At 37.1% G+C, this 25,627-nt stretch overlaps 2 protein-coding genes across 3 annotated transcripts in view; both read left to right on the top strand.

Annotated features, from left to right (window-relative positions):
• Positions 1-8,498, top strand: part of gstk1 (glutathione S-transferase kappa 1) — a 30,231-nt gene extending 21,733 nt beyond the window's left edge. Inside the window, exon 7 of the mRNA XM_049480131.1 lies at positions 8,434-8,498. Coding sequence (XP_049336088.1) covers positions 8,434-8,483 — 50 coding nt within the window. The 3' untranslated portion in view covers positions 8,484-8,498. The remainder of the gene's footprint in view (positions 1-8,433) is intronic.
• A 657-nt stretch (positions 8,499-9,155) lies between these two features.
• styk1b (serine/threonine/tyrosine kinase 1b) lies at positions 9,156-25,120 on the top strand. Of its 2 annotated transcripts, none has more exons than XM_007256868.4 (10): positions 9,156-9,866; positions 16,999-17,057; positions 18,606-18,791; positions 19,486-19,821; positions 20,701-20,882; positions 21,111-21,191; positions 22,388-22,596; positions 22,920-22,960; positions 23,064-23,160; positions 24,094-25,120. In XM_007256868.4, the coding sequence occupies exons 2-10, from the start codon at positions 17,000-17,002 to the stop codon at positions 24,287-24,289; spliced, it is 1,386 nt and encodes a 461-aa protein (XP_007256930.3). In that variant the 5' UTR covers positions 9,156-9,866; position 16,999; the 3' UTR covers positions 24,290-25,120. The 2 variants fall into 2 exon arrangements, with proteins under 2 accessions (XP_007256930.3, XP_007256929.3); XM_007256867.4 differs by having other exon boundaries at positions 9,159-9,862.
• Positions 25,121-25,627: the final 507 nt, after the last annotated feature.

The raw sequence follows: 25,627 nt of genomic DNA, 5'->3' as shown, positions 1-25,627 counted from the left end.
GCCCAAACTTTTTTATACCACTGTAATTAAATGGGGTCTGAATTCTTTTGGATGTAAAGAGTAGTTTTCTCTGGTAAATATTAAATGGAAAAAAAATCTGGACCAAACAAGCTGTTTGTCCTAACACCTTCTCTTTTGCCTTGTACAGGTACTGATAAATTTATATTCATGATGATGATTTTGAGCCTAAGATGCATTTGCTTTTTTTATTTTTGGTAAATATTGACGGCAAGGCTGGCTTGTTATGCTCTTTGTTCAGATATTGTGTCGCTACAAAACTGTGTGGAACATTGAACTCCAACTGCGTCCTGCATTTCTAGGTGGAGTAATAAAGGAGTCAGGCAAGTCCATCCATCCATTCATCCTTTCACTTATCAGCACACTATGAAGAAGGCAGAAAACAATAGTGTTCGATTCCAAAATACACACTTCTCCCTAGGTAGTGTACTATGCAAGCCATGAATTTATAATCTGATCTAGTCTGAGCATTATATATTTGGAATAGAACAGTCACATTTTAAAAACCAGTGATAACTGCATAAACTCCATTTTCTCCCCAATTTTTCTCAACATTTTACTCAGACTCCTAAATCTACAAAGACTCTCAACACTAGCAGGGTAGGGACAGGCATACATGTGAAGCCAGTTCTTTTTGACCAGCCACCGGTCCTCAGCTTTGACACATACGCCAACAGCTGCTTGTACCTACCAACGTCACAATAGGGGTTATAACGGAAAAGTGCACCCAGAAATAGCATGGACAATTGTGCTTTCTTAGACTATAGCTGCTGATTGTGAAGCCGCATGAGTCAATGTAGTTTTGGAGAATGTAGTTGACTATATACAAAATCAGATGTATTTGGAATTCAGTCAGAATCATGCAGAGGCTGTGATGTCAAAGTTTTCATAAACCTATAATTTCCCTGTCACACAACAGCATTGAAAGCAGAACCTTCAACATAAAGTATTTTAGAAAAACTCTGTTTTCAATGACTAAAAATAACGTTGTCATGTGGACGGAGGGCCAACACATACAGAATGATCGAAATATGTGTGGTTAGGGAAGTTTAACTCCACATTCACAGCGCAAGCACATAACAGACTGCAGCTGTAAAGCAATGTTAAATAGGAATCAGGGGCACTATAAATGTCTATAAAAGCATCATATTGTTGTTATTATTAATATTATAAATTAAAATCATCTTAATATTAAATATAGAGGCGAAAGATCTGTTGAGCAACAGAAACTTGCAGGCACAGCCAATAAGGGAAGAACTGTTTCTCTGTAAACTTTGTTCTACACTAGACTTTTCCAGGCTTTACCTTTTAACACTGATCTATATGTTGTTTACTGTTTTTTCTATACTTTGTATATTTAACCCCTTCTGTTAGTGGTGCCTTTGTTTGAAATACCTGACATGGTGCTGCTTCTCCAGGTAACAGTTCAGCTGCATTGGTCCCGAACAAGCTTCTGTACGCGAGGTCAGACCTAAAATGTCTATTTCAGTACTTCAGTGTGCTGTTGTGCTTTCCAGAGAACTTCCACAATGCCTATGCAAAAGGTACTTAAGTCACTATCTATCTCTTTCTAGGATAGCCTGAAAATGTGCAGGGGAAGGGAATCCAGGGATGCTTTCTTAATTTTATGACTGTAACCATAGATGTGAGATGTGCTGTTGTGACACATCAGTGCTGGATAATCAGAAAAACAACTGTACAACATTTATTGGCAGTTTATTGTAGATTAACACGTTTATTTAAGAAATTGAGCCATAAAGCTACTTTTTGTGTCACCCAAAAAGTATCTTATTATACTATATTACTATATTATTTTTTTTATTTATGTAACATTTATTGCTTTAGTGTCAAACAATAGACGCTAACGTTGAAAATCAACCAGAAAAACTGAATAAAAATATAGAAATGTCTGCACAAGTTAAATACTTTGTAACATGAGGCGTCACATTTAAAACTTTAACATAAATGGGAGAAAAGGAAAAATACAAAAAAGGAAGTATGCTATCAAGACTTTTATTGAGGATTAAAAGGGACCTCTTTGCATCTAACTATTTCTCTTTTTTTTTCTCAGGCAGTCTCAGTGCTATGCGTTTTCTGACCGCAGTTTCAGAGAAGCAGAACTCAGGAGATGTAATGTTTGAAAGAGTGTCCAGAGAGATTTGGAAAAGAATGTGGAGCGCTGACCAGGATATTACTCTCCCTGCATCTTTTTCAGAGGTACCTGGAGTGACCTGCCACATCATGTCTTATCTATTATACAATATGTAGTATCTATTACACGCACACACACACACTAGCTGTTACCGAACTTCGCACCAAGCCATTTGGTCATTGTTTTGATTCTATTCAGTGGCTACTGACATGATAGATATAAAAAAAACCCTCTATTTTCTATATATATTAGCAGAGGGCTGTAAGATACAGTTAGAAGTACAGCACAAGTACACTGTGTATTATAATTTAATAAAATAACATGTTAATATAGTGTATTAATAGAATGTTAGCTATCTTTTAGCTCCACCTTGTAGCACCAGATGAAGACCTTATCTATTGATTCTCAATTTGTTTTTGTCATCTTTAAGGTTTTTAATATTAATTTGTTTCTGATCTCTGACCTGCTTTAAGTGCCTATTTTTTAGTGGTGGTGTATTGTCTAACAAATAATGACACTGACATGCCTGAAATCCCCAGCAACACTACCGTACCTGATAGTCTTATTTTAGCATCACACACTACCACGTCTTACTGTGTGTCTGCCATGTTAAGAATGGTGTCAAATAATATATCAACAGCAGACACATCATCAGAATTGGTTATCAGTCTGTGGTCCAATTTTAGACACAAACTGTGACTGAAGAAGAAATCTGTTAGGATTGCTTTGAATGCGCTGAATGAGTTGTTGGGTTCATCGAGTTCATCAAGTATGTGGGTAATGTGACTGAAACAAAGCAAATCCACACACTTCCGACCCAAAAGCCATGGATAAACAATAAAGTGTGTAGTCTGCTGAAAACCAGAGATGCCGCCTTTAAATATGGCAACAGTGAGAAACACAAAGTTGCCAGACACAACCTTAAAGCTGGTATAAGAGCTGCTAAAAGCTCTTCAATGCCAACTTGAACCCTGGACAAATGTTTCAAAGAATTTGAGCAGTCACTGACCGAACTGAAACCAATTAAACTGAACATCTTCTATTCCCTTTTTGAGACCACTGCTTGGGTGCAGCTAACTACCACTGCCCTGCCCTCCCCCACATACTGGCTACAGAAGAGGTGAGGAGAGCACAGATGCAGGTTTCTTCCTAGAAAGCAGCTGGCCCAGATGGTATTTGTGCTTTTGCCTACACGTGTAACAGGCAATATATCTCTACACAAGAGAGATTTGGATTCATTACTCTATAAAAGGTTTAATAGACTTGGACTAAATACCAGACATTATTTCATGTTGCCTTTATCATGTTACAGTTTAAGGTTAGTCCACAACTTGAATTTGTTATCAGTTGGTGCCCACCATGTGCTCAGAAAATGAAAAATCAAGGTGAAATCAATTTTTTCTGTTTTTCTGGGGGTTTTTTTCTGTTCTCTGCTGCATGTTAAATCTATTACTGCGTATGATTGCTGGCGATGTCCATGTCTATCTGGGTCAACTCACCAGAGGTGGAGCAAAAACTAGTGTGACTACTGATGATTTAAGTTTTAAAAACTTCTGTGGTTGTAAATATTGGGGCCTTTTACAAGTCAATGCCAGAAGTCTAGACCCAGAATAGACCAGCTCAAAGTCTGAATTGTAACCTCAAAACCTGATAAATGTCACTAAAACATGTAAACAAGTTGAGTAAGGCTCAAATAAACTCAGAAATAAACCTCCATGGATAAAACATGTTCTGACAAGATAGATCATCCAGAGGTGGAGGGCTGGCTATTTATGTAAGACATCAACTTCCTTGTCAGTTGCCGAAACCAAATCTGTTTCAAACTGTTTGAATTATTAGTTCTCTATAACAAGCTGCCAAACAAATTCTTGTTGGCAGTGGCTGTGTGCTACCACCCTCCATCAGCTGCAGCATGCACATTGATGGCAATAAGTGAAGCTCTATACATCCATACATCAGATCTGAGTTAGTGTTACTGGGGGATTTGAACTGCGATATGCTTAAAAGTAATCCAGTGGCTTGACTGCATGAATCTTCATCAGATTGTTTCACATCCTACATACTGAAGGTGTTTCTCAATATTAGGTCCTACTCTATTCTCTCTATATATTATCCACGTGCCACTTCCTTGCTGGACGTGCACTAATTCATTTGTACGCAGACGGCACCATTCTGTATGCCACTGGTTCTTCCCCAGATCATGTCCTGTCTTTATTCCTTGATTACATTCTCCAGGTTCAGAATGCATTTGCTGACCTGAGATTGTCATTGAACACTGTTAAAACAAAGATTATGTGGTGTAATCAGAAGGGCAATCTCCTTGAATTCACCCTTGATTTCACTACCAGGAAAGTAGCAGTTTTGGAGCAAGTAGTAAAATACAAATATCTTGGTACCTGGTAAGACAGTTCACTCTCATTCTGTCCTCATATCACAAACTTACGAATGACAGTTCAAGCTAAACTTGTTTTTTTTGTATACATTTTTTTTATCTTTCACTAATGCTGTAAAACTCACTTTGGTCCAGATAACTTTACTTCCTCTGTTCGATTATGACGATGTAGTCTACATTCTACCTGGCAGAGTTCTAAAAGCTTGCTCCAGTCAACTTGTGGCTGCTCTTACGAACATCTTTAATGCCTCCCTGGCACAGTCCACTGATCCTGCCTGCTTTAAAGCCACGACCATCATCCCCGTCCCAAAGAAACCCACTATCTCTTGTCTGAACAGTGTACTAGGGCATGCCACTGCCGGGCACACGCTCTGCAACAAGAGATGTCTGAGGAGGGCCATCAGCATCTCCTCCGACCCCACCTACTTTTCCAATAGAGCCAATTACAGAGTGGTTCTTGAAACACGACAGGAGGAGGAATGGTACTACCATCCACAAGTTCAGTTATGTGTGTGCTCAAATGTGAAAAACAGACAGAGAAAATGTGTGTTTTAGAGTAAGCGAGTCTGCCAACCTTGATCTCCAAGGTTGGCAGACGAGGTTTTAGAGTTTATCATATCTTAAACCAAAGAAGAATGAAAATATTATCTCCCGGTTTCACTTCTGGGAAAGTAAGCAATCGCACAGTATAAGAAATGTTTAAATTCTAAAACTTCATTCATGCACTCAAGTGTGACAGAAAAAACATACGTATACATACATATGAATCTTACCTAACTATGATTAAATAATAATAGGCACAGATTTGTAACAGTATAAATAAGTAAGAATATTAATTCCAGTAAAATTCCTAACAGTGTAAATGATTTATCATCATATTTTACCTTACAAGATTAATTGAATTGAAGGGGCACCAATATGGTGACAATCTTGGGGAAGGCACAACTCCAAATCCGAAAAGTTGTGACATTATAGAAAAATATAAAACTCAGTTTTTCTTACAATGACTTAGGCTTTTATTTCTGCTTCTGACACTGTGAACCATGTATAAATTAAGTATGAACATATTCATTTAATTTGTTAATATACATCCGTTCCTGCATTCAGGCCTGTGACACATTTTAATAAATAGGATGGTAGTGCACTTAGCACTTTGTAATGTTGACATTCCTTCTCACAACACTTAAAAGAGGTTTGGCAATGAGGATACCAAGCAAAATAAGTGTTTACATCTGAGGTTTATATCTTTTTTTGCAGTGAAATAAAAGCCAATGTAAAAGTAAGAAATTAAAAAAATGAAAGAAAGTGTAAATGTTATATCCATGATGGTGATAAAAAAATATTTACTTAGTGAAAAATAGATTCTCAGTGTTTCAGAAATAAAAAAAAGAATAGTATTTGAGACACAGGGCTTTGTGTCTTATGTGGCAGTGCTTGCCTGTATTACAAGGCATTTGTTGCACAAATTGCAGTGCTAAATTCTCCGGACACTGCTTTGAGTTTTACTACACACACCAGCATACTCCAACAAACTGAATGAATAAATGCTAAAGAACACAATTTAAAATAACATTTTTGTGCTGGCATTTAGCAGTTGGGGTGTACAAATGTACCCGTATAATCAGGACAAGACTTGCCAAAAAGTATACTAAGATAGCCTATTAATAAAAATAAGACTGAAATGAAATACAGTGTTGTATTATCAGATAACGCTATGCATTTCTGTGTTATGTAAGGCAGGACTTAAGGCTGGTCTGTCAGCCACTGAGGTGGAGGAACTGCTCCAATTGTCCAAATGCCAACTTGTGAAAGACAGACTGAAGCTCACCACTGAAGAAGCAGTAAAGCACATGGTGACATTTCTTATCTGTTTGGAAATCATTTTCACTGCTGCTGCGTGTTTTCATGCAGTGCTTGATTTTCTTAATACTGTTTCTCAATGCAGGCATTCGGCTTTCCTCTCATTGTGTGTCACGTAGACGGAAAGGCAGAGACGTTCTTCGGCTCGGACAGGTTTGAAGTCATGGCTCATTGCATAGGTAAACGTGGATTTTATTTAGCTGTATTTGGTCATCTTTATACACTATATTGACAAACAAAAGTATTTGCTCACCCATCTAAATAATACATTTTCGGTTCCAAGCACTTTTATGGCCAAATTTTGTGAAACCAATCATCTAGACATGCAGACTGCTTCTACCATAGACTGTGAATAGCTGGACAGAGCATCGTCTCTCAAAAGTGAAGCCAGGTCGGGCGCCCCCTGCTGTTCGGTTGCAGAAAGCTGTGTAACCCCACCCATCCCCATAGGTTTTAATGGCAAAACAGACAATCACGTTTTTTTCCAATATGCTGTAATTCTACCTCAATTATTTAAATGCAACAGCTAGTGTAACCTCTGCTTATATTGGTAAATTTTTATATCCCCAAAGAATTCGTTTTTTAAAACGTTATTCAGCTCTATTAAAAAAAGATGTGGTTATTGTAAAAGGGCTGGTTATGGGCGGGACCAATAACAGACCGTCAGCTCAGCTCTGCTCTGCAGACTGTGACCTCAAGGCAGCCCTCAGGGGCGGGATTATTTAAATGAGTAGGCGGTCTCTCCACAGTCTTTCTCCCTCCTCTGGCCTCTACTGCGCAGACTCGGGTATCAGGATCGCCAACATGGCGGAAGATTTTGTCTTCATTTTCATTGAATGAATGGGAACAGCGACACAACGTCCATCTTTTTTACAGTCTCTGGCTTCTATAAACATTAGTGAAAAATCGGTCACTCACAGGAATTTAGGCATGGTACTGTTATAGGATGCCATCAGGTAAATGTTTCACAGTCAACTGTCAGTGCTATTGTAGCAAAGTGGAAGTGACTGTGAACAAATGCAACTCATTCTGTCAGTATAAAATGACAGAGCAGAGTCAGCGGATGCTGAATAGCATAGTGCGCAGAGGTCGCCATTTTTCTGCAGAGTAAACTGCTTCAGACATAAGACTAAAGTAACAGTTTCCCTCCAGCATTCAGCTGCAGAAATCTGCTTTCATTTATCAACAAAAGTATTGTGCAGTAGGGGTGCATAATATGGACAAAGAACCTTATTGGTTATCACAAGATCAATGTGGAAAGTGATGTTTTAAAATAAATTAGTTTAGAATGCCTCAAATTTTTTTCTGCACTTTGCTGCACTTAATTTTCCAGCCTAGTTGTGACATGTGAGCACAGTCTGCTGCACAAAGGGCTCCCCCTGTTGCTCGACATGTGTACTTGATTTTGCAGTGGTTTAAGACATTGCAGCTATTTTTATGTGTTTATTGTGAAAACTCATATCAAGATAATGCTAAAAATGTTATTGAGCAGTTAGATTAGTCCTGTCTCACAGTCTGCATTCAGGAGGTGTTAGATTAAGCTGATGTCAGCTTTTTTCACACAAGACAAAATTAAACATTTCTTTGTTGAGCTTGTTTTGTCCACATGTTTTATGCTAAAATAGGAAAAGGTTATTTGCAAAAAATAAAAAATAATCTGTTTCCGTTTGTATCATTATTACGATTACAATCACACTAGAGCTAAGGGCTAAAAGCATTGAAAACCAGCCCCAGACTATATTTTACTTTCCTATTCTACCACACTTTACATTTAGCACATGCTAAATGGTTGTTTTGTACTTGTACCTGCAGTTGGCATAGTACTTGGTAATCTTAGGCTTGTGTGTGGCTGCTGATTAATCATAAATCTTATATACAAAACTCCTGACAAATGTTACTCATGTTGACATTGCCTCCAGAAGCAGTTTAGATCTTTTGCCTTAGTTTTCATGTATTGGTCCTATTCTAAAGTTTTTTTTTTTTTTGTCATTTGCTTCATCTTTTGTTTCAGGTGAAAAGTGGCTGGGCCCTCAACCTGACGAACAAACGGCCAAAATATGAAGCATGTTTCTGCCATGCACAGTGATGTCTTTTAAAATAAAGTATATTAAAGTACAGTACCTGTCAAACATTTAAATACATCTCTTCTCATTTAATGTGTTTTCTTTATTTTATGATTTTTTTTTACATTATAGATTTAATATTGAAGAAATTAAAGCTATACAGGAAGACATGCAGACTTATTTTGTAAACAAAAAGTATTAAACCAGAATATGTTTTAAACTTTAGATTCTTCTAAGTACCACATTTCTCTTTGAGGACAGATCTGCACAATCTTGGTATTTTAATCTCAGTGTGTTCATTAGGGTAGAGTCACCTAAAATAATTTCTCAGCATCTTGAAGGAATTCCTGGAGGTGCTGAAGAATAGTTGCTGCTTTTCCTTTCCGCAGCTCTTCCCATATCACCATCTCAGTTGAGTTTAGGTCAGGGGATTGTGGGGGCCAAACACTAAGTAAATTCTATACGTATCCCTTATATAGTTTAATGTCTTTAATATTAATCTACAATGTAAAAATAAATAAATAAATAAATAAATAAAGGGAAACATATAATAAGAAGGTGTGTCCAAACATTTGACTGGTTCTGTATCTATATACTAGCTGTCTCACTTACAAGATGAGTAAGATATGGCTATTAATTCAAATACACCTTAAGCCTTAATTAAACCAGACAAGCTTGTAGGCACTTTGGATGAATTAAAATCATTTTATAAAGCATTAAACTGTTTACTCTGCTTTCAGTGATTGAAGATCTGTGGCACCCTGCTAGGATTGGAAAGCTGGAAATTCTAGTTTGGGTTCGGTCAGAGTAGGAGAGCAGGATACGTGGACGGAAGCAACAGAGAAAGAGAGAGAATAGGAATGTGAGATATGCTAAAATGAGAAAAGCAGGTAAAATTGGAACTGAACAAAAAGGTGGATGAACCAGTTTTGCAGGACAATAGAGAACGCAGGATAAAGGGAAAGTCTTGTCCTGGAAGCAAGAAGAGAAGGTTCGGCAGCTGGAGGGAGAGACAAAGCTTAAGAATGGGGTGGACGGATTAGCGTTGAACCTGTATTTTAGAAGGAAAATAAGATTAAACAAAAGTGACGGCAGGTTTACGGTAATGAAGACGAATAGAAATTGTTAATAATTCACCATGTCAGGAGCTGCTTGACTTGGCAAGTCAGGAGGGCGGGGCTAAATCACTAATGAAGGTGTGACCTGACCAAACAGCAAGGCTGAACGTGAGAAAGACAGAAGACAACATTAGACTTGTGTTGGCAGATTTAATGAGGGACTAATCTGAGAGCAAAATGCTGAATGAAGGAGGCTGACTGAGACTGAAGTTTGCTCCGGGCAAATCGTGAGACTGGGAAACTGACCACATACACACAAGTAAGTAAGTCATTCAGTTAATCTACTAAGCAGAGTGGGGTGTGTGTGTGTTTACACTCTCAACAATCATGAGTTAAGAGAACACTTGTTTGCATCCTGCCTCAAGGACAAGAACAAGCACCTCTCTGTGTGTAATTGTGTAATAGACAGTGTAATTACAACTCAACTTTGTGTTAAAAATCTGAACAATGGCTCAAGTGGTGTTAAAATAGAACAACACTGGATGTGTGTAGAGGTGTAATAAGATGTGTCACACTAGCATTATTACACATAAACATCCTATTACACCTAGATACAATAGGAGTGTGTTTAGTAGTACAATAATAGCCCTGTCATATGGGTATAGTGGAACATAATGGTTGTGTATATGATTAATAAATATCATTGTTCTATAATTGATTTATATGTGTATGATAGGACGCTGGTTGTGTATACAGGTTAACTAGCATTATATATAGTAGTGTTAGTATGTATAATAGTGATTATGTGTACAGTAGTCCTATAATATGTATATAATAGAAAATAAATTAAATGAATTATCTTCACTTAAAGAGAAAAGATTGACAAATGTTTCGAAAAGCCTACTTTTCTGAAATGGTATTCGATAAATAACTAAATGTGTTCCATTTGCTCAATTTGGTTCATAAAACCTATTAATCGCATTGCTATAAAGTCATTGAGATCTTCTAAGCTGTACAACTAGAAGGAATACAGACAAAAATCCTTGTGTTTATCTAGTCCTTGTGATGTCAGCACATTTCAGCTGCCTAAATCTCAAACTCCAGAGCAAAATATGTTTAATATGTGGTTTTAATATGTGGTTTTGACAATAGACAATAGAACAATAATTCAGTATTCTAATAAACCTATTTTTGAGAGAATGGAAATGTATTTGTATTATGCTCTGACATGGCAAAAGTCATAGGATAGCATTATGTATATTGGTTATAAAGTGTTACCTCTAGGGAGTGCTTAAGTATACCTTCAACTGTAGAAGTTGTGAGGTGTTATCTTGTAAGTGAGTTTGAACACACATTAATTATCAGACTATCAGTAAGGCTATCAGGGTGCCGGATAGATGGGACCTTCCATTTCTGGAGCTTTGTGGCCATTTCACCCCATTTACATTTTGGTGCCCTGGCCATGTGTATGGAGAATCAGGATTATATTATAGGCCAAGCCTGATTAAAATGCAAGTGTAAACTAGGTGGGAAAAAAATATAGACTGTTTTGTTTTTGGGATAAATTATTCATATGTGCGTCAAATATTAATATTTTTATTGAAGCCTAGGTGCTCGTAGTTGTCTTAGACTCAGCCGCCCCTCCTATTTTAACTTACTAAAGTTTATATAATTTAATGCAAAAATCCAAAAATGGGCCAGACAAAATTATTGGCACCCTCACTTTAATATTTGGTTGTTCATCCTTTGTAAAAAAAATATATAACTTAAATCAAACGCTTCTTAGAACTATCAATTCGATAGCCATCAATCACTTTATGCTCCTGGTCTCTCATTATATAAAGGAGTTTATGTAATTTTTTTTCTCTGTTTGAGTTGTTCCAATACACAAAAAGAAAATAAACGTGTAAAACAAAACATGTAATTGCAATAATTTTCTAGGAGAATTTTTAGGTGTGCCAAAACTTTTGGCTACAATTGTATATTGACTATGAAGTGTTACCTCATCGGAGTGTTTGATAAAACCCACACCTGTATATGTTGTTGGGTGTTATCTAGTGAGTGAGGTTGAATACTTGTCAGTGTGCACATCGTAAGGCTACTCTGAGGCATCAGAGTTTGATAGAGGTCTGATAGTGAGTCTCAGGTAGATGCAACATTCCGTTTCTGGATCTTTGCATCCATTTAAGATTCCTTGATCCCTAGTGATAATACACCAACAGAAATGATACAAAATACTTTTACACTTCTGCTGAAAGTTGAGGGGTTTTTCTTCTGTAAAGTTGACTGTTAGAGATGTGTGGGTTTTGCTGACATGATGATGTAACAACTTCACATAATATACTATACCTATTTAAAAAATCTAATGTCCCCAGACTGTATCGGGCAGTTTGTAAGGGCCTGACACAGTAAATGTCACTGTGCTTTGAGAAATCAGGGTTTATGTTTGTTTGTTTTTTTCACTTCTGCACCAGTGAACCAGTGTGTGTGAGGTGTCACTGTGTTTCTTGGGTAAAGAAAAAAATGTAGACAGACAGGTTTGTTCTGTCTTAGCACAACAAACGTTGAAAAGGCCACCACTGTTCCGTGTGTGTTTAAAGCAACAATGAGGATATGACTGGCCTGGGTTGTACAGTATTTTGTACCATATTCTTATATTCATCTTTTAGTTAAAACATATAATTAAATGCTCAGAGGAAAACAGACACATATAAGCAATGCAGATTTGCTGCTGTGTTGTAACTGGAGTCCCTAATTCAGGGTGTGTCTATTATTGTGAAGTAAAGTAAGTGTGATCTTGTTGCGCAGACAGTTACCAGGGGTTTTCCTTGGCCTATATGTACAGGTAAATAGATGGAACCAGGCAGAAGCACATTTGAATCCAGGCAATTTGAAGCATGAGTTCTTGTGTGTTTTCCTGGAAAGTGTAAAGCACTACAGATCTTTTCTAGGCTCTGTTACGCATTTGGTTTCTTTACAAGTCAAGCTCAGATTACCGGAATCCTCCGGTCAACAGCGCCGGCCAAATGCTTGGAGTTGCCTGTTGAAGAGATGACTTCCCTGTTGATTAGACGAGTTAGTCTTTATTTGTACTGTTTTACTGACCTGTCACAGTATATTTAGATGTTGGGATTAAATACCAAAAACTTTCATATATTCTTAACAAGGTTAAATTAAATAAAATAAACCACTGTTTAAACAAAGTTGACAAAATGACTCATTTACTTCAAATGTCCCTCCTTGCTTAGTAAACATGATAGGAAATACTTGAGGTGATATATTGTACTAAATCAATAATGTAATTATTATGAAATGCCTACTATTTTAGTATGAAAACATATGGAATTCATTTATTGAACAAATAAAGGATACATAAATGAAAATTTGAATTACTGTTTTTCCAAATACGTATATTGCTTTTTTCGTGTGTGTTGTTACACAGGGTTGTCATTCTGTCTTTCAGCAGCTTCGTTAAGAACCAATCTGTATTTGAAGTTTCACATACATACATAGTGCTCGTTGGTTTGTGAAAACAGTGTTTTTATGTGTATAGCATTATTTTAGGTATATATCAGTATTTATATAGCATACACAAGCATTGATTTATACTTTCCTTACACTCTGAAACAAAACGGTACTACAAAAAGGTCATTTTTGACCAATGATGAAAATACAAATGTCTAAAAGTTTTATCTAGTTTAGAAGTCTCATTTCAAAAGGGGGAATAAATTGTATAAAAAAGACAAGAACAGATAATTACTGCTGCAGTCAGTAAAGACAACAAATAGACAATTACGATTTTTATTGATCAGTATTTTAAATAGATAAAACTGTTTAACCTAGATTTTAGTATGATTTCAAAGAGGAAACCTTATTTGCCCAAAGATATCTAATGTGTGATGTTGGCCAAAGGTTAAAATCTCTCGAAATGAGGGTAAAGAGACTACTTGAGAAAATCATTAATTTATTAATGAGGCCTGTTAAAAAAAGAAATCATATTTGAAAAGAGATTAAAGTGTGAAGAATCTTAATATTGACTTTTTAAAGGTTATATACACACAACTCTTACAAATATGTTTCTCTTTGGAACCAACAGTGGTTCTTTTTTGGCATTGCTCAAATAAACCTTTGTAGCACCTTTATTATATTATTATATTAATCATATTATATTTATTATATTAAGAGCATAGAAATCATTTTCAAGCACTTAAGCTTAAATCTTCTGCTTAAGATTTTTAACATACATTTATATTAAATCACAATTTAGGCAGCAGCATCCAGATATTTGATTAGAACTGTCAATAAAATTAGTGCCTCTTTGTCTGTGATGCTGAATTCTGTCCCTTTCACCTGAATCTACAGCTGCAGTTTGTTGGCTTTTATCCTGGGTGAGCTTGCATGTGCTGCTTTCACTCTGTTGCTGTATTTTATTCTCTGTAATCTGATCCTGAAAGGGTGAAAGGACAGAAACAGCTTGGCTGCCAATTTGGTTTCACTCAGCCAGCTATTATCTAGATTAATGCTTTTGTGATGGAGATGCTTTAGCTCTGTAGTACAAGATTCATGGATGATCAGCTGAGTCCAGCACTGGATCTGGAATTCAGAAATCCACTTCTTTGGGCTCATTATTCACTTGTGTTGAAACAAGATTGCTTTAGATAGTTTTCTGATTCTTAAATACATCAGCATGCACTGGAGGGCAGGGCAAAGATAAAAAAAAATATATTAGCCAGTAATAAAACTCAACAGTATGAACAAATGTATGAAAATGTAAGAAGTTCAGGAGTTCCAAGTAAATGCTAGAGAAAATAAGGAAAGAGTGATACAAAATCACTACATAAACAAATTAGGGCTTTAAGTTCCCAGAGAAAATCTCGTGACTGGGATTTTGTCACAAACTAAAGTGACCTGTACCTCTGAGTCAGACTTAATCAAACACAGAAGCCATGTGATACCAGTTTAATGTCCAGCAAAGTGTGGTGTGTTATTATTTCATTTCAGCAGTTTAATCCACTCCACCCTGCTGGATCAGATCAGAAATCAAGCCACCAGATTAAAATAGTTCAGCACAGTGAAGTGTGTGAAATATAATCAATAAATTGCTAATAACTGTATAGAAAGGATGTTAAGTCTACTGTTAAATCTAAAATAAAGACACTGATTGCTGCATTGTTTATGCAAAAAAACATGTTCTGTGTTTAACCCTTGTGTGGTGTTCGCGTCTGTGGGACCCGTTTTCATTTTTCATCAAATGATACTAAAAAATATTTTTTCTAACTCAAACTCATTGGCATTGGCTCATTTTTTGTGAAAAACATATACCAAAACACATTTTCGATAAACACACACTGTACCCCCACCATTTTTATGTAAAATTGCTTAATTTTGCTGAATTAAATACAAGTAACAAAGTAAACGAGTAACAAAAATATATACACCACACAAGGGTTAAACATGAAAGTTCCACTGGAATAAAAAAATATACACATTATTCTGTTCTGGACTTTCCTTAATGCTACATTCAGTTTACACACAATTGTCAGCGCTCGGAATGACATCATTTCAGAGTTGACTGCGTTCTAGTTAAACATTCAGATATCAGCTAGCATTGTTAGCATTGTTTCAGGTTGTCATTGCTATGATACAATTCAATAACAACGCATTAGACAATATTTTGCGCATTCAGACCACACAGATACATGCCCAAATATATAAGTTGGGAGGTTATTTTGTGTATGACAATGATTTAATAGACAGAAATAGATGATGAAAAATGATAGGAAACTATGTAATATACTGAAGGCCTACAGAGCCAGTCAAAAGTTTGGACTTGTTTCTACTGGAGATGGCTTTTTATCTGTTTTATAGGCCTGTCACAATCTTTTTTTTTTTTTTGGACAATATGCTGCCTTAAAAGTAATTGCGATAAATGTAAATATTTAATACTTCATTGAATTCACTGGTATAAAATCGTCCTATTCTGTCAGTCTTTCCAGCAGCCACATTAGATCCAGTCTGAGATTTTATATTCATACATTTTTGAAGTTTCATATATGCAATTTTTAAATTTTTGGTTGCAGAAAACTATATTTTGTTTTTTTGGAAATCAATGCATACACAGGCATTAATCTCACTGTTTAAACATTTCTTACACTTTGAAACATAGGTGAAGACAACAACACAGTTTTTTTTTAATAAATAAAAAAAGAAATTGTACAGCCACAGTGCTCAGTAAAGACAAACAAATGAACAATAAAATGTATCATGTTTATAGAATATATGAAACAGTTTAACATAGATTTCTAAGATAATTTTATAGATGAGATCCTATTTGCCAAAACGTGTCAGATTTTTGATGTTGGTCAAACTTTTATTTTTCAAGAGAAGGTAGGGAGGGTGTTTAAGAAAACAATCGATAGATAGGGCTTAAGCGGTTAATCACAATTAAACTTGAACACATTTGTGTTTACAGTCATTTTTAAGTAGAGTAAAAAAAGTGACTGTATTACTATTACAAATATCAATGTATTACTAAACTAAATATTAGCATATAATATATAACACACCCTTTACTCAGCACTGCTAATGACAGTTTTATCTAGAGGAAGTGATGTGCTAACTTTTGCCATTTATGTGACTATGTAGACAGACTGCTTGTTTCAGTACTTCAGGACTGCAACATTTTGGTAGGCATTTATGTTTCAAATTTTAGTTTTTGCCCATAAAATTAGCCCTCACTAGCTTTGTTATTCATTTATTTTTCCTAATGCATAATGCAACTATTGTTCATTTCTTGGTTAACATTTAGTTTAGCATAATTGGTTATTATGAAATTATGACATTATTGTTCTTACACAGGTTTAAGAGGGTTAAATCTGATGGAAGGGCCTGACAGTTTCCTAATTCTGCAGTTTCATTAAAACAGTTTCAGTGAACCATCTGAAATAGGAATATGAGAATAAACTGTGTTACTGTAATGCAATCCCTGTTTGTACAGAGTAAACTAAAACTCTTGATGGATAGGGGCGTCTGTTTAAAAATGGTGAAACTGGTGAAAAAACATGGATTTAAAAAAAGCCACTTTAAAATGTACACATAATACACACTGGTTTGTCTTTTTGTGTATTCTGTGTGCTGTTCTTCCACTGCTCTGTTTGACTGTCTCATTCAGCTCTCTTTTATGATAAACTGATAACATTCAGGGTGAAATGAATGCGTGAATGCAAACAGGAGGCAAGTCCTGTTTTTCCACATCACCAGCCGGTAGGAAAAAGTGCCCAGTCTGTACTGCTTACCTCACCCAGGTCTTCAAATCTGAACCTTGAATCCAATTCCAGTCCAGGATTGTGTTCTTACTGGAAGTTAAGGGAGCAGTGAATGTGTTTGATCTGTGAAACCTACCGAAGATCACAACATCCAGGATTAGATACTAAATGCATGATGTTCTTTCTGCAGGATGGCGGCCACAACGAGCCAGCAGTATTCAGCATGTAAGACAGGAGACACGCTCTGTGGTGAGTAAACCATGTTAATGTAAACATTTAGGCCTTTTTAATTTTCTGTCTGATACAAACACAGTATGTATAAATCACCAGTTTTTTCAGAATTGAGGAAAAAAATAAACATTTTACACAACCCCAGATCAGAGAATGTTGGAACAGTATGTAAAATGAAAAACAAACCAAAATATTTTCAGATATGTACCTTAACTTTAGATTCAATTGCAGACAATATGAATACAAGATATTTATCTTAATACCTTGTCTGGTCAACTTTATTTAATGTATTAATTTACATCCAGTCCTCATTTTAGGCTGCAAAACACATTATTATTATAATGAGATAATAAAAAAGATATTTAAAAATGATGTAATGTTAAAAAGGCGATATTAATAAGTGATTGTAATCATGATTTGGTACCAAAGCAGTATCAACAAAAAGTTTCTTCCCAACTGTGTTTTACAAGCTATATATTCATTTTAATATTGCAGGTTTGTCAGGTTAGTACACAAAGTATGAACACACTAACCCATTTAAACTAATCGGAGGTGGTAAAGAATAAAAAAACCTCTCCAGCAGTTTTTTTTCTTTCTTTCTTTTATTTATTTATTTATTCTTCATTTATTTTCCTATTTTTTTTCTTTATGTATGGTAAGAATAATATATTACATTTTTTACATTTGTCTATGTTGCTAATACTACAATAAATAAACAAAAACATCAGGTCCCACTTAATTGCACCGTGAGTAGCTTGTCACTTTCCGTGTAAGGTAAGGAATCGGTAAGGAATCCGTTACTGATTTTGAGTATGTATCGTGAACATTTGAATATACTCAAAAATGTACACTTTTATCTTTTCTACACACTTCATACTCAAAAATAGTTAGTATAAGTAATTAATATGCAGTTTGGATGCACCCTAATTCTTTAGGGAGCAAAAATAGGTGGATGGTATCTAGTTTGTTATTTATATATATTGAAATATTTAAAAACATTATTAAAAAATGACTGTAATGGATTAATACACGTCTCCTTGTACAGTGTATACTGTCTTAAAAAATATATAAAAGAATAAAGAGAAATTTTAGTGTATAAGGACCAGTGGGCAAGCCTAGGCTGAACACCTGCGATTTCAGCAATAGCTGATAGAACCACATGGAAGAAAGATTTCTTTGGCAAAGCTTATTTAAACACTATAATAAAGAGTTATATTCACTCATAGCACTTAAACTTTACTATGCAAGTAAAAGATAAAGCCTTATATTACCATGTTCAGACACTGTGCCAACTTCTCTGGGCTGTGAGGCTCTGAAGGAAGGACCAGGCTGTTCCAGGTTTTTTTTTTTTGGAATTCATTCATACTGTCTGCAATAAAATATAGGTCAAAATAAACGTAAGAAGCTCTTAAATTTTTTTATTGCATTTTGTGTACAGTCCAAACTGTTTATGATTTGAGGTTGTATGTATTATATTGAACCCTGTATCAGGATGTTTACTATATCAGCTATAAGAGGGTGGTTGTACAGTATAGAATTATTGTCTACTCTCTTTTGTTCCCGCAGAGATTCGTGTGTATGAGCAGGAGGTAATTGTGGTACCTGTTCTGATGTTGATGGGTTTTGGAGTCACATTGGCAGTTCTGCTGCTGCTCCACTTGTGTCCTGAGAAAGCAAGATGCCTCCTGCCAACAAACAGCGCCAGCTCCAGCCGCACGCCCAAAAACAGACGAATCCTACAGGGAATAGATGGTGAGTGTTGCTTAAGAGTGCAGTAAGAAATTGCCCTTGCTTTTTAGGGTGGGTTTATGTCTTTTCTACAGTGGGTTTCTCCACTGTATCGAAAGGAAGAACCTTCTAAAATTACTCAAGGAACATCATAGTGTGATGTTGGTCAGCACAGGCATCTGTTGGCTGATATATTAGAGCTGGGGAGCTGTGCTTTCCTCTAAACATGCTAGCTGCCTAGTGAAGCTGCATTAGTAGCAGTTTAAAAAGAGGCAGTGGAGTGGTCCAGTGGTCTAAAGCGACTAGCGGTCGCAAGTCACTATGAGCGGGAGGTCGCAGGTTCGAACCCCAGCTCATGCAGCTTTGCCACCAAGCTGCCGGCGCTCAGAGTGGGCAAAATTGGCCCTGCTCCCTCCAGGTGGGTAGATGGCGCTTTCTCCCCACATCACTCCTAGGGTGATGTCTGCAGCACAGGGCGTCTGTGAGCTGATGTATCAGAACTGAGCCGGTGCGCTTTCCTTCGAGCTGCTCCGTAAGCAGCTCGAAAAGAAGCGGTGGCTGGCTTCACATGTATTGGGAGCATTGCTACTGGCAGGGGAAGTTGAATGGAGATGATTCCAAAAATTTAAGAAATGCATATAATATATACATTTGTACTGAGGAACCTTGCATGAGCACTTTTCCATGCTAACAACAATTAAAATGCCTCTTTCTGCAGCTCCTGCAGGTCTGAATGCTCTGGAGGGTGAAAGTATAGCCCTGGACACTGCTCCCACTTACTTCACCTTCAGCAGTGCACCCACTACCCGTGCCTCCAACAAACCTGAACGCTCACTGGGTGTGGATAACCTGGCCTTCAGTGGTGATGGGGGCTCCTTTGGTGCTGCAAGCTCTGCTCTGGGAAATCCCAGGGAACTCCCACGTCAGCGGCTGCCTGAAAAGTTCAACAGAGTGACTGCTCTCCTGTCCTCATACTCACTGAAGACTGACAGCTCGGTGTCTCTGTACAGAGCCCGCATGGAGAACAGGAACGTCGTCCTCAGAGTGCTCAACGGTAAGATTACCTAAGGTATTGTGTGTCACATTCCATTTAATACTTTATTTAATACTAAAAGATGTCAAAACGTAAAATATGCTAATTTTATGTCGTTATCTACAATTGTTATAGTCTGTTTTGTATTGGGATTGTAATCTATTTTTATCATTTGATATTTGATCAAAAAGGCCCTTATTGTTGACCGTCCTCCTCTATATTATATATGATTCCCACCCTGTATTAGGAAAGCCCCTTGTACTGTACATTTTAGTGGTTTGCTACTTAAACACAGTACAGTATCTGGGGTTCTCCAGATATAGGGTCTGGAATTATTAATACAGAGAATGACAGTCAAAAATAAGGCTATTTTTGATCCAATACCAAATGGTAAAAATACAGTAGATTACTATCCAAATACTTGTACAAACACAGTGCAACTTAGGAAGAAGAGCTTGTTAATTGGCTTGGGTGTTCAGGATACTCCAGGGTCCTCCAGCTTTTTTGCTAAAACTCCTAAAGGAAGATTTTTAATGCAAAAAAAAAAACCTTCTCTTCATAGATCACAAAGCATGTCTCATGTTTTTTTTTTTTGCTTTAATTGGTCTGAAGAAACTACATTGAAATGCCCAGCGTCAAGGCATAACAGTATGTAAACAATTTATAATGTGTTACCTCAGCAACACAATGTGAATTAGCAGAATAGGCCTAATAGTGACTACCAAATAGTTGAGAAATAATGTCAATACAGTGTTCTGTAGCTTCCATGCTTCCATACAAAAGTCATGGGACACAGTACTAATCCCTGTCCCATGACATGTTGGATGAGATTGTAAACAGTTGATAGCATCCATCTATCTGTTTACATTAATTTTGTTTCTCTCTTTTATTTTCTTTCAGATACAGCAAGTGCCAATGAGTGTCAGTCTTTCCTAGGATTTGCTTCCTTCTTGTCTCAGCTGGGGCCACACCCCTTCCTGCCTGAGCTCATTGGTGTTGTCTCCTTACGTGCTCCTCTAATTACAGTTATAGAGGAGATGGAGAACCAGGACCTGCTCAGCTTCCTTTGGAAATGCAGACAGGTATAATTAAAAATAGATGAACAAAAGAACAGATACACACTTTTATTTTATTAACTTTTATTTCCTCCATACTGGTGTACAGTTTGTGAATATAGACAGAGCATGGTTGGTGGACCACTCTCAATCTAGCAGTGATTTGTGACTATTGTATGAAAGTACAAGGCTCTAATGGCTTTAACAGGGGAACCTCTTTTAGCTATCAGTACTCATGTCTGCCTTTTTAAACAGGAAAATGCTGGACCGAATGTTAGATGTGAGATGACAGAAAAGCGTATTTTCACTATGGCTTCCCAGGTGGCATCTGCTCTGGTAAGAGAGTTTCCTCTCCCCCCCATCCTAATTGCACAGATCTGCACAATTATACTGATACCCCATTCTCTTCCCTTCAATTTGCTAAAACCCCAGTGTCTTCCCTTCGATTTCACTGACACCCCAGTATCTACCCTTCAATTCCACTGATACCCCAGTCTCCTCCATTTAATTTTACTGATACCCCAGTCTCTTCCCTTCAATTCCACTAATACCCCACTTTCTTACCTTCAATTTCACTGATACCCCAGTCTCTTCCCTCCAGTTCTATTGATACCCAACCTCTTCCCTCAAATTCTACTGATACCCCAGTCTCTTCCCTCCAATTCTATTGATACCCAGTCTCTTCCCTCAAATGCTACTGATACTCCAGTCTCTTCCCTCCAATTCTACTGATACCCCAGTTTCTTCCCTTTAATTCCACTGATACCCCAGTCTCTTCCCTCCAATTCTACTGATACCCCAGTCTCTTCCCTCCAATTCTACTGATACCCCAGTCTCTTCCCTCCAATTCTTCTGATACCCCAGTCTCTACCTTTCAATTCTACTGATACCCCAGTCTCTTTCCTTACATTCTACTGATACCCCAGTCTCTTCCCTCCAATTCTACCGATACCCCAGTCTCTTCCCTCCAATTCTACTGATTGCCTAGTCTCTTCCTTTCAATTCTACTGATACCCCAATCTCTTCCCTTCAATTCTGCTGATACCCCAGACTCTTTCCTTCAATTCCACTGATACCCCAGACTTTTCTGTTAAATTTTACTGTGCTGAAAGCCCAGCTTCATTCCTATCATCGATTCTACTAATACCCCAGTTTCTTTCCTTCAAGGCCACTGATACAACAGCTACTACCTTTTTATGTGAACAACTACCCAGTCTCCTTTTTTCCAATCCATTTAAGACCAAGTATTTCCTTCCCCCTTCAATCCCACTGATAAGTCAGACTCATTCTTTTCCTTCTGTTCCACTGATACCTACATTCTTTCCCTTTTCATCTGCTGATACTGCATTTTTTTACCCTTTCTTTCTACTGCTGGTCCAGTCTCTCTTACCTTCCTTTTCATTCTACCAAATCCCCAATCCATTCACAGATCTCTCCTGCTCCTCCAGCCCACTGATATTCCACTAGCTTTTCTCCTCCAGCCCACTGATGCCATTAACTTAACCTGATATCTTCTCTTGTCCTGTTTGCAGGAATATCTTCACTCCAAAGATCTCATCCACGGCAACATCAAGGCTCACAGTGTCCTGATCAGCCGCTTGTTGACGGCCAAGCTGTGGGGACTGAATGGTGTCTATGACCGAAAAACTCAGGGAACCAATTACAAAGAGGATCCTGGCAGGAGAAAATGGCAGGCACCTGAGATACTCGCGAAGAGGCCAGCCAGTCCAAAGAGTGACGTGTATGTCCTTTTACCACATCACTGTGACAAAAAAGAACAGTGCACTATGATGCACCACATTACACTTTACTATACCAAACCAGTCCATAGCCTTTCTGTTATAGGCAAACAATCTTGGCCACCAGCATTTCTGTTATTAAGATGTTTTGGCATGATGAGAAATATAAAAATGGATCCATAAAAATAACTGGAACAATAATCAGTGCAGTTATATCTGAGATCTGCATGTGGAATCCCTACATATTTGTCAATGCATTACAGAATTTTAGCACATTTTTCTAAGCTTACGCTTTAGTAATTTTGATTTGTCCTTTTCTCCTCAGGTGGTCTTTTGGTCTACTGTTGTTTGAGATGGTGACTCTTGGTATGTATTGATTTGTATTTTGACTCTGTAATATAATGTGAATAAATGTACACAAGAAAACAGCATTCCGGTATCTTCTGTCTTACTCGTTGGTTGTGTGCAGGTGAGGCTCCGTATGCTGAGATTCCTGTGCAGGAACTTCTTCAGTATCACCAGCGAGGAAAGACCCTAAGGAAACCAAACAACTGCTCCAATCTTCTGTAAATATCATTATCAATTACTGAACAATTTAACTGCTACAGTATTTACACTTTAAACTTTATTTACACTTTACACTGTGGCCAAGAGTTGTTACACACCTGAATCCAGATTTGCGTTTAATATCTTTTGGAGAGGCTTTACATTAGATTGTTGAAACATTGCTGTAAAGTCTGGGTTGTATTTATCATCTACAAGAGCATTAGTGAGGTTAGGTACTGTTGTTGTCGGATGATTCATTCAGGATCACATGTATAGTGCTCCACCATGAAAAACTGGCTTCCACTGCCCCACAGACCTGGAGCCTCATGTACTTAGACTTGCGTGGACTTCCTACTAAAGTGTTCTGTGTCGCCAAATGACAAAAACACAAAACATACATACAAAAAACATATGTACGCCTGAAATGAAAGTGCCGTGGGGAAACGTACTTTCTCACGTTCAAGTCACATTTAGTACATCTGACCGTAAGCGTGAAATATGGCTACCTTTAGTACATGAGGCCCCTGTTCTGGTGGTTTAATACCCCTGTACCTGTACCCCTGACACTTGGTCTTGCTCTACATAGTGTCTTTCTCTGACAGTGCTTTTATGTGGTGAATTGACAGTTGGCAGAGTGCTTAATTTCAGATCTTTATTGCACTTGGGTCTCAGAACAGGTGTGTTCTAGACAGCAGAAACGTCAAGAGACAGAGTGACCCCTTATATTAAAGTCCAGGTCTTATTTTGTGATGCGTGTGCCTCTTTCATGGTGATCACAAACCAACAGACTGACAAACAAAGTAGCTAAATTATTTCTTTTAAAAAAAGATGCTGAATACTATTGAACAAATAGTGAACATCTTAAATAAAGATCCCAGCGCATAACAGTAATTCATATTTTATTTAATAAAATCTTTACCTCTCTCATACTCGTTCTCTTATTATTATTTCAGACATTCCATTATCAAAGCCTGCTGTCAGTGGAAGGAACAAGACCGTGCCCCGCTGGCCGAGATCAGCCACAAGCTCCAGTCATCAGAGAAAAGTGCCAATGATAAGGTGGTTCTTCGTTCTCCTGAACCAGTTAACATTGAGCGGTACCTGCAGGAGGCGGGATATGGAGAATCGAACAACTATACTGTCTTCTGAAGCCTGAAATGAGACATTTCTACTAGAACAATAAATGAGACAGACTCAAAAATCTGAATCTGATACCCACCATCTCAGACTAAGTGAAGAATGATCTTCTGTTTGTAAACCAAAGATGTCTCTCTGTCTGGGAAGTGTGTACTGTATTATAATGACTGGCGGGGGTGACAAAAACATGCAGTTGTAATGTTCTGAGAACAAGAGACATTTTAATCTGTATTATAATTGATTGCTTGAATCCTGTTTACAGCCTTCTATGTTTATTAAGCAGAGATATATAATATATTCGGGAATCACTTTATATATAGGTTTATTATTGGTTCTTGTTTTTTCTGAGGGAGGGTTTGGTATTGTACATGGTGAGAACAATGACACCTGTTTACCTTAGGAAAAGTGACAAAAGGAAGACTTTACAATAAGGGTCACAAATAACAGACTTATGACAGTAATAAACATTGTTAAATAGTTAAGTAATGCATAAACTAATTATTAATTGAAACTAGTGCAGACAATATTAGACATTACAAAATGTTAATGCTTAAGAATGTTGAAAATAATAAATATAAAGACATTAGTTTAAATAATTGTAATGATACATAATGACTTAACTTGTGTTAATTAATAATTAGTGACATTTTGTACTGTTAATTAAAGGTACCCTTATTATAATGTGCTATCAGTGAGGTTTTATTACTTTACTTGTAGATCAGTGCCATACCATTGGACAACAAGACTTATCTGAATATGTCATGTTGTATTTTTACCCATGTGCCATAAATGTGAGCATATTTTTCTTTTTCTGAAGAAAAATAAAACTTTTCAAAATGGTCATTTAACAGTCATTTATTCGTCAGCTGTTTTTTCTGTGAAATGTCATTAGAAAAAAAAGTAATGACCGTTTTTTTTTTATTAGAAATTGATGAAAGAGTGGGCTCAAAGTGGTCCAGCAGGCTAAGCACTTCCACTATGACCGGGATATCGTTGGCTCAAACCCTGTTAATGAAGCTTGCCATCAGCTGCCAGAGAGAGAGCACAATTGGCCTTGCTCTCTCTGGGTGGCTAGATGGTGCTCTCTCCCTACATCACTCCAAAGGGTGATGTCGATCAGCACAAGACGTCTGTGAGCTGATGTATCAGAACCGAACTGCTGCGCTTTTTTCCGAGCGCGCTGCGATGCAATGGTGCAATGCAATGGTGAATCAGCAGCCGTTCAAAAAGAGGTGGTGGCTGACTTCACATCATTCAGAGGAGGCATGTGCTTGTGCAAATTGTGTAGAGAAAACTGGGAAGAAAGTGGGAAAAAAATTAAATAAAATAAAAATAGAAGAACCTAATCTC

This window comes from Astyanax mexicanus, chromosome 6 (assembly GCF_023375975.1).
Source record: "Astyanax mexicanus isolate ESR-SI-001 chromosome 6, AstMex3_surface, whole genome shotgun sequence".
NCBI classification, from domain to species: domain Eukaryota; kingdom Metazoa; phylum Chordata; class Actinopteri; order Characiformes; family Acestrorhamphidae; genus Astyanax; species Astyanax mexicanus.
This window is presented reverse-complemented; position numbering and strand designations above follow the sequence as displayed.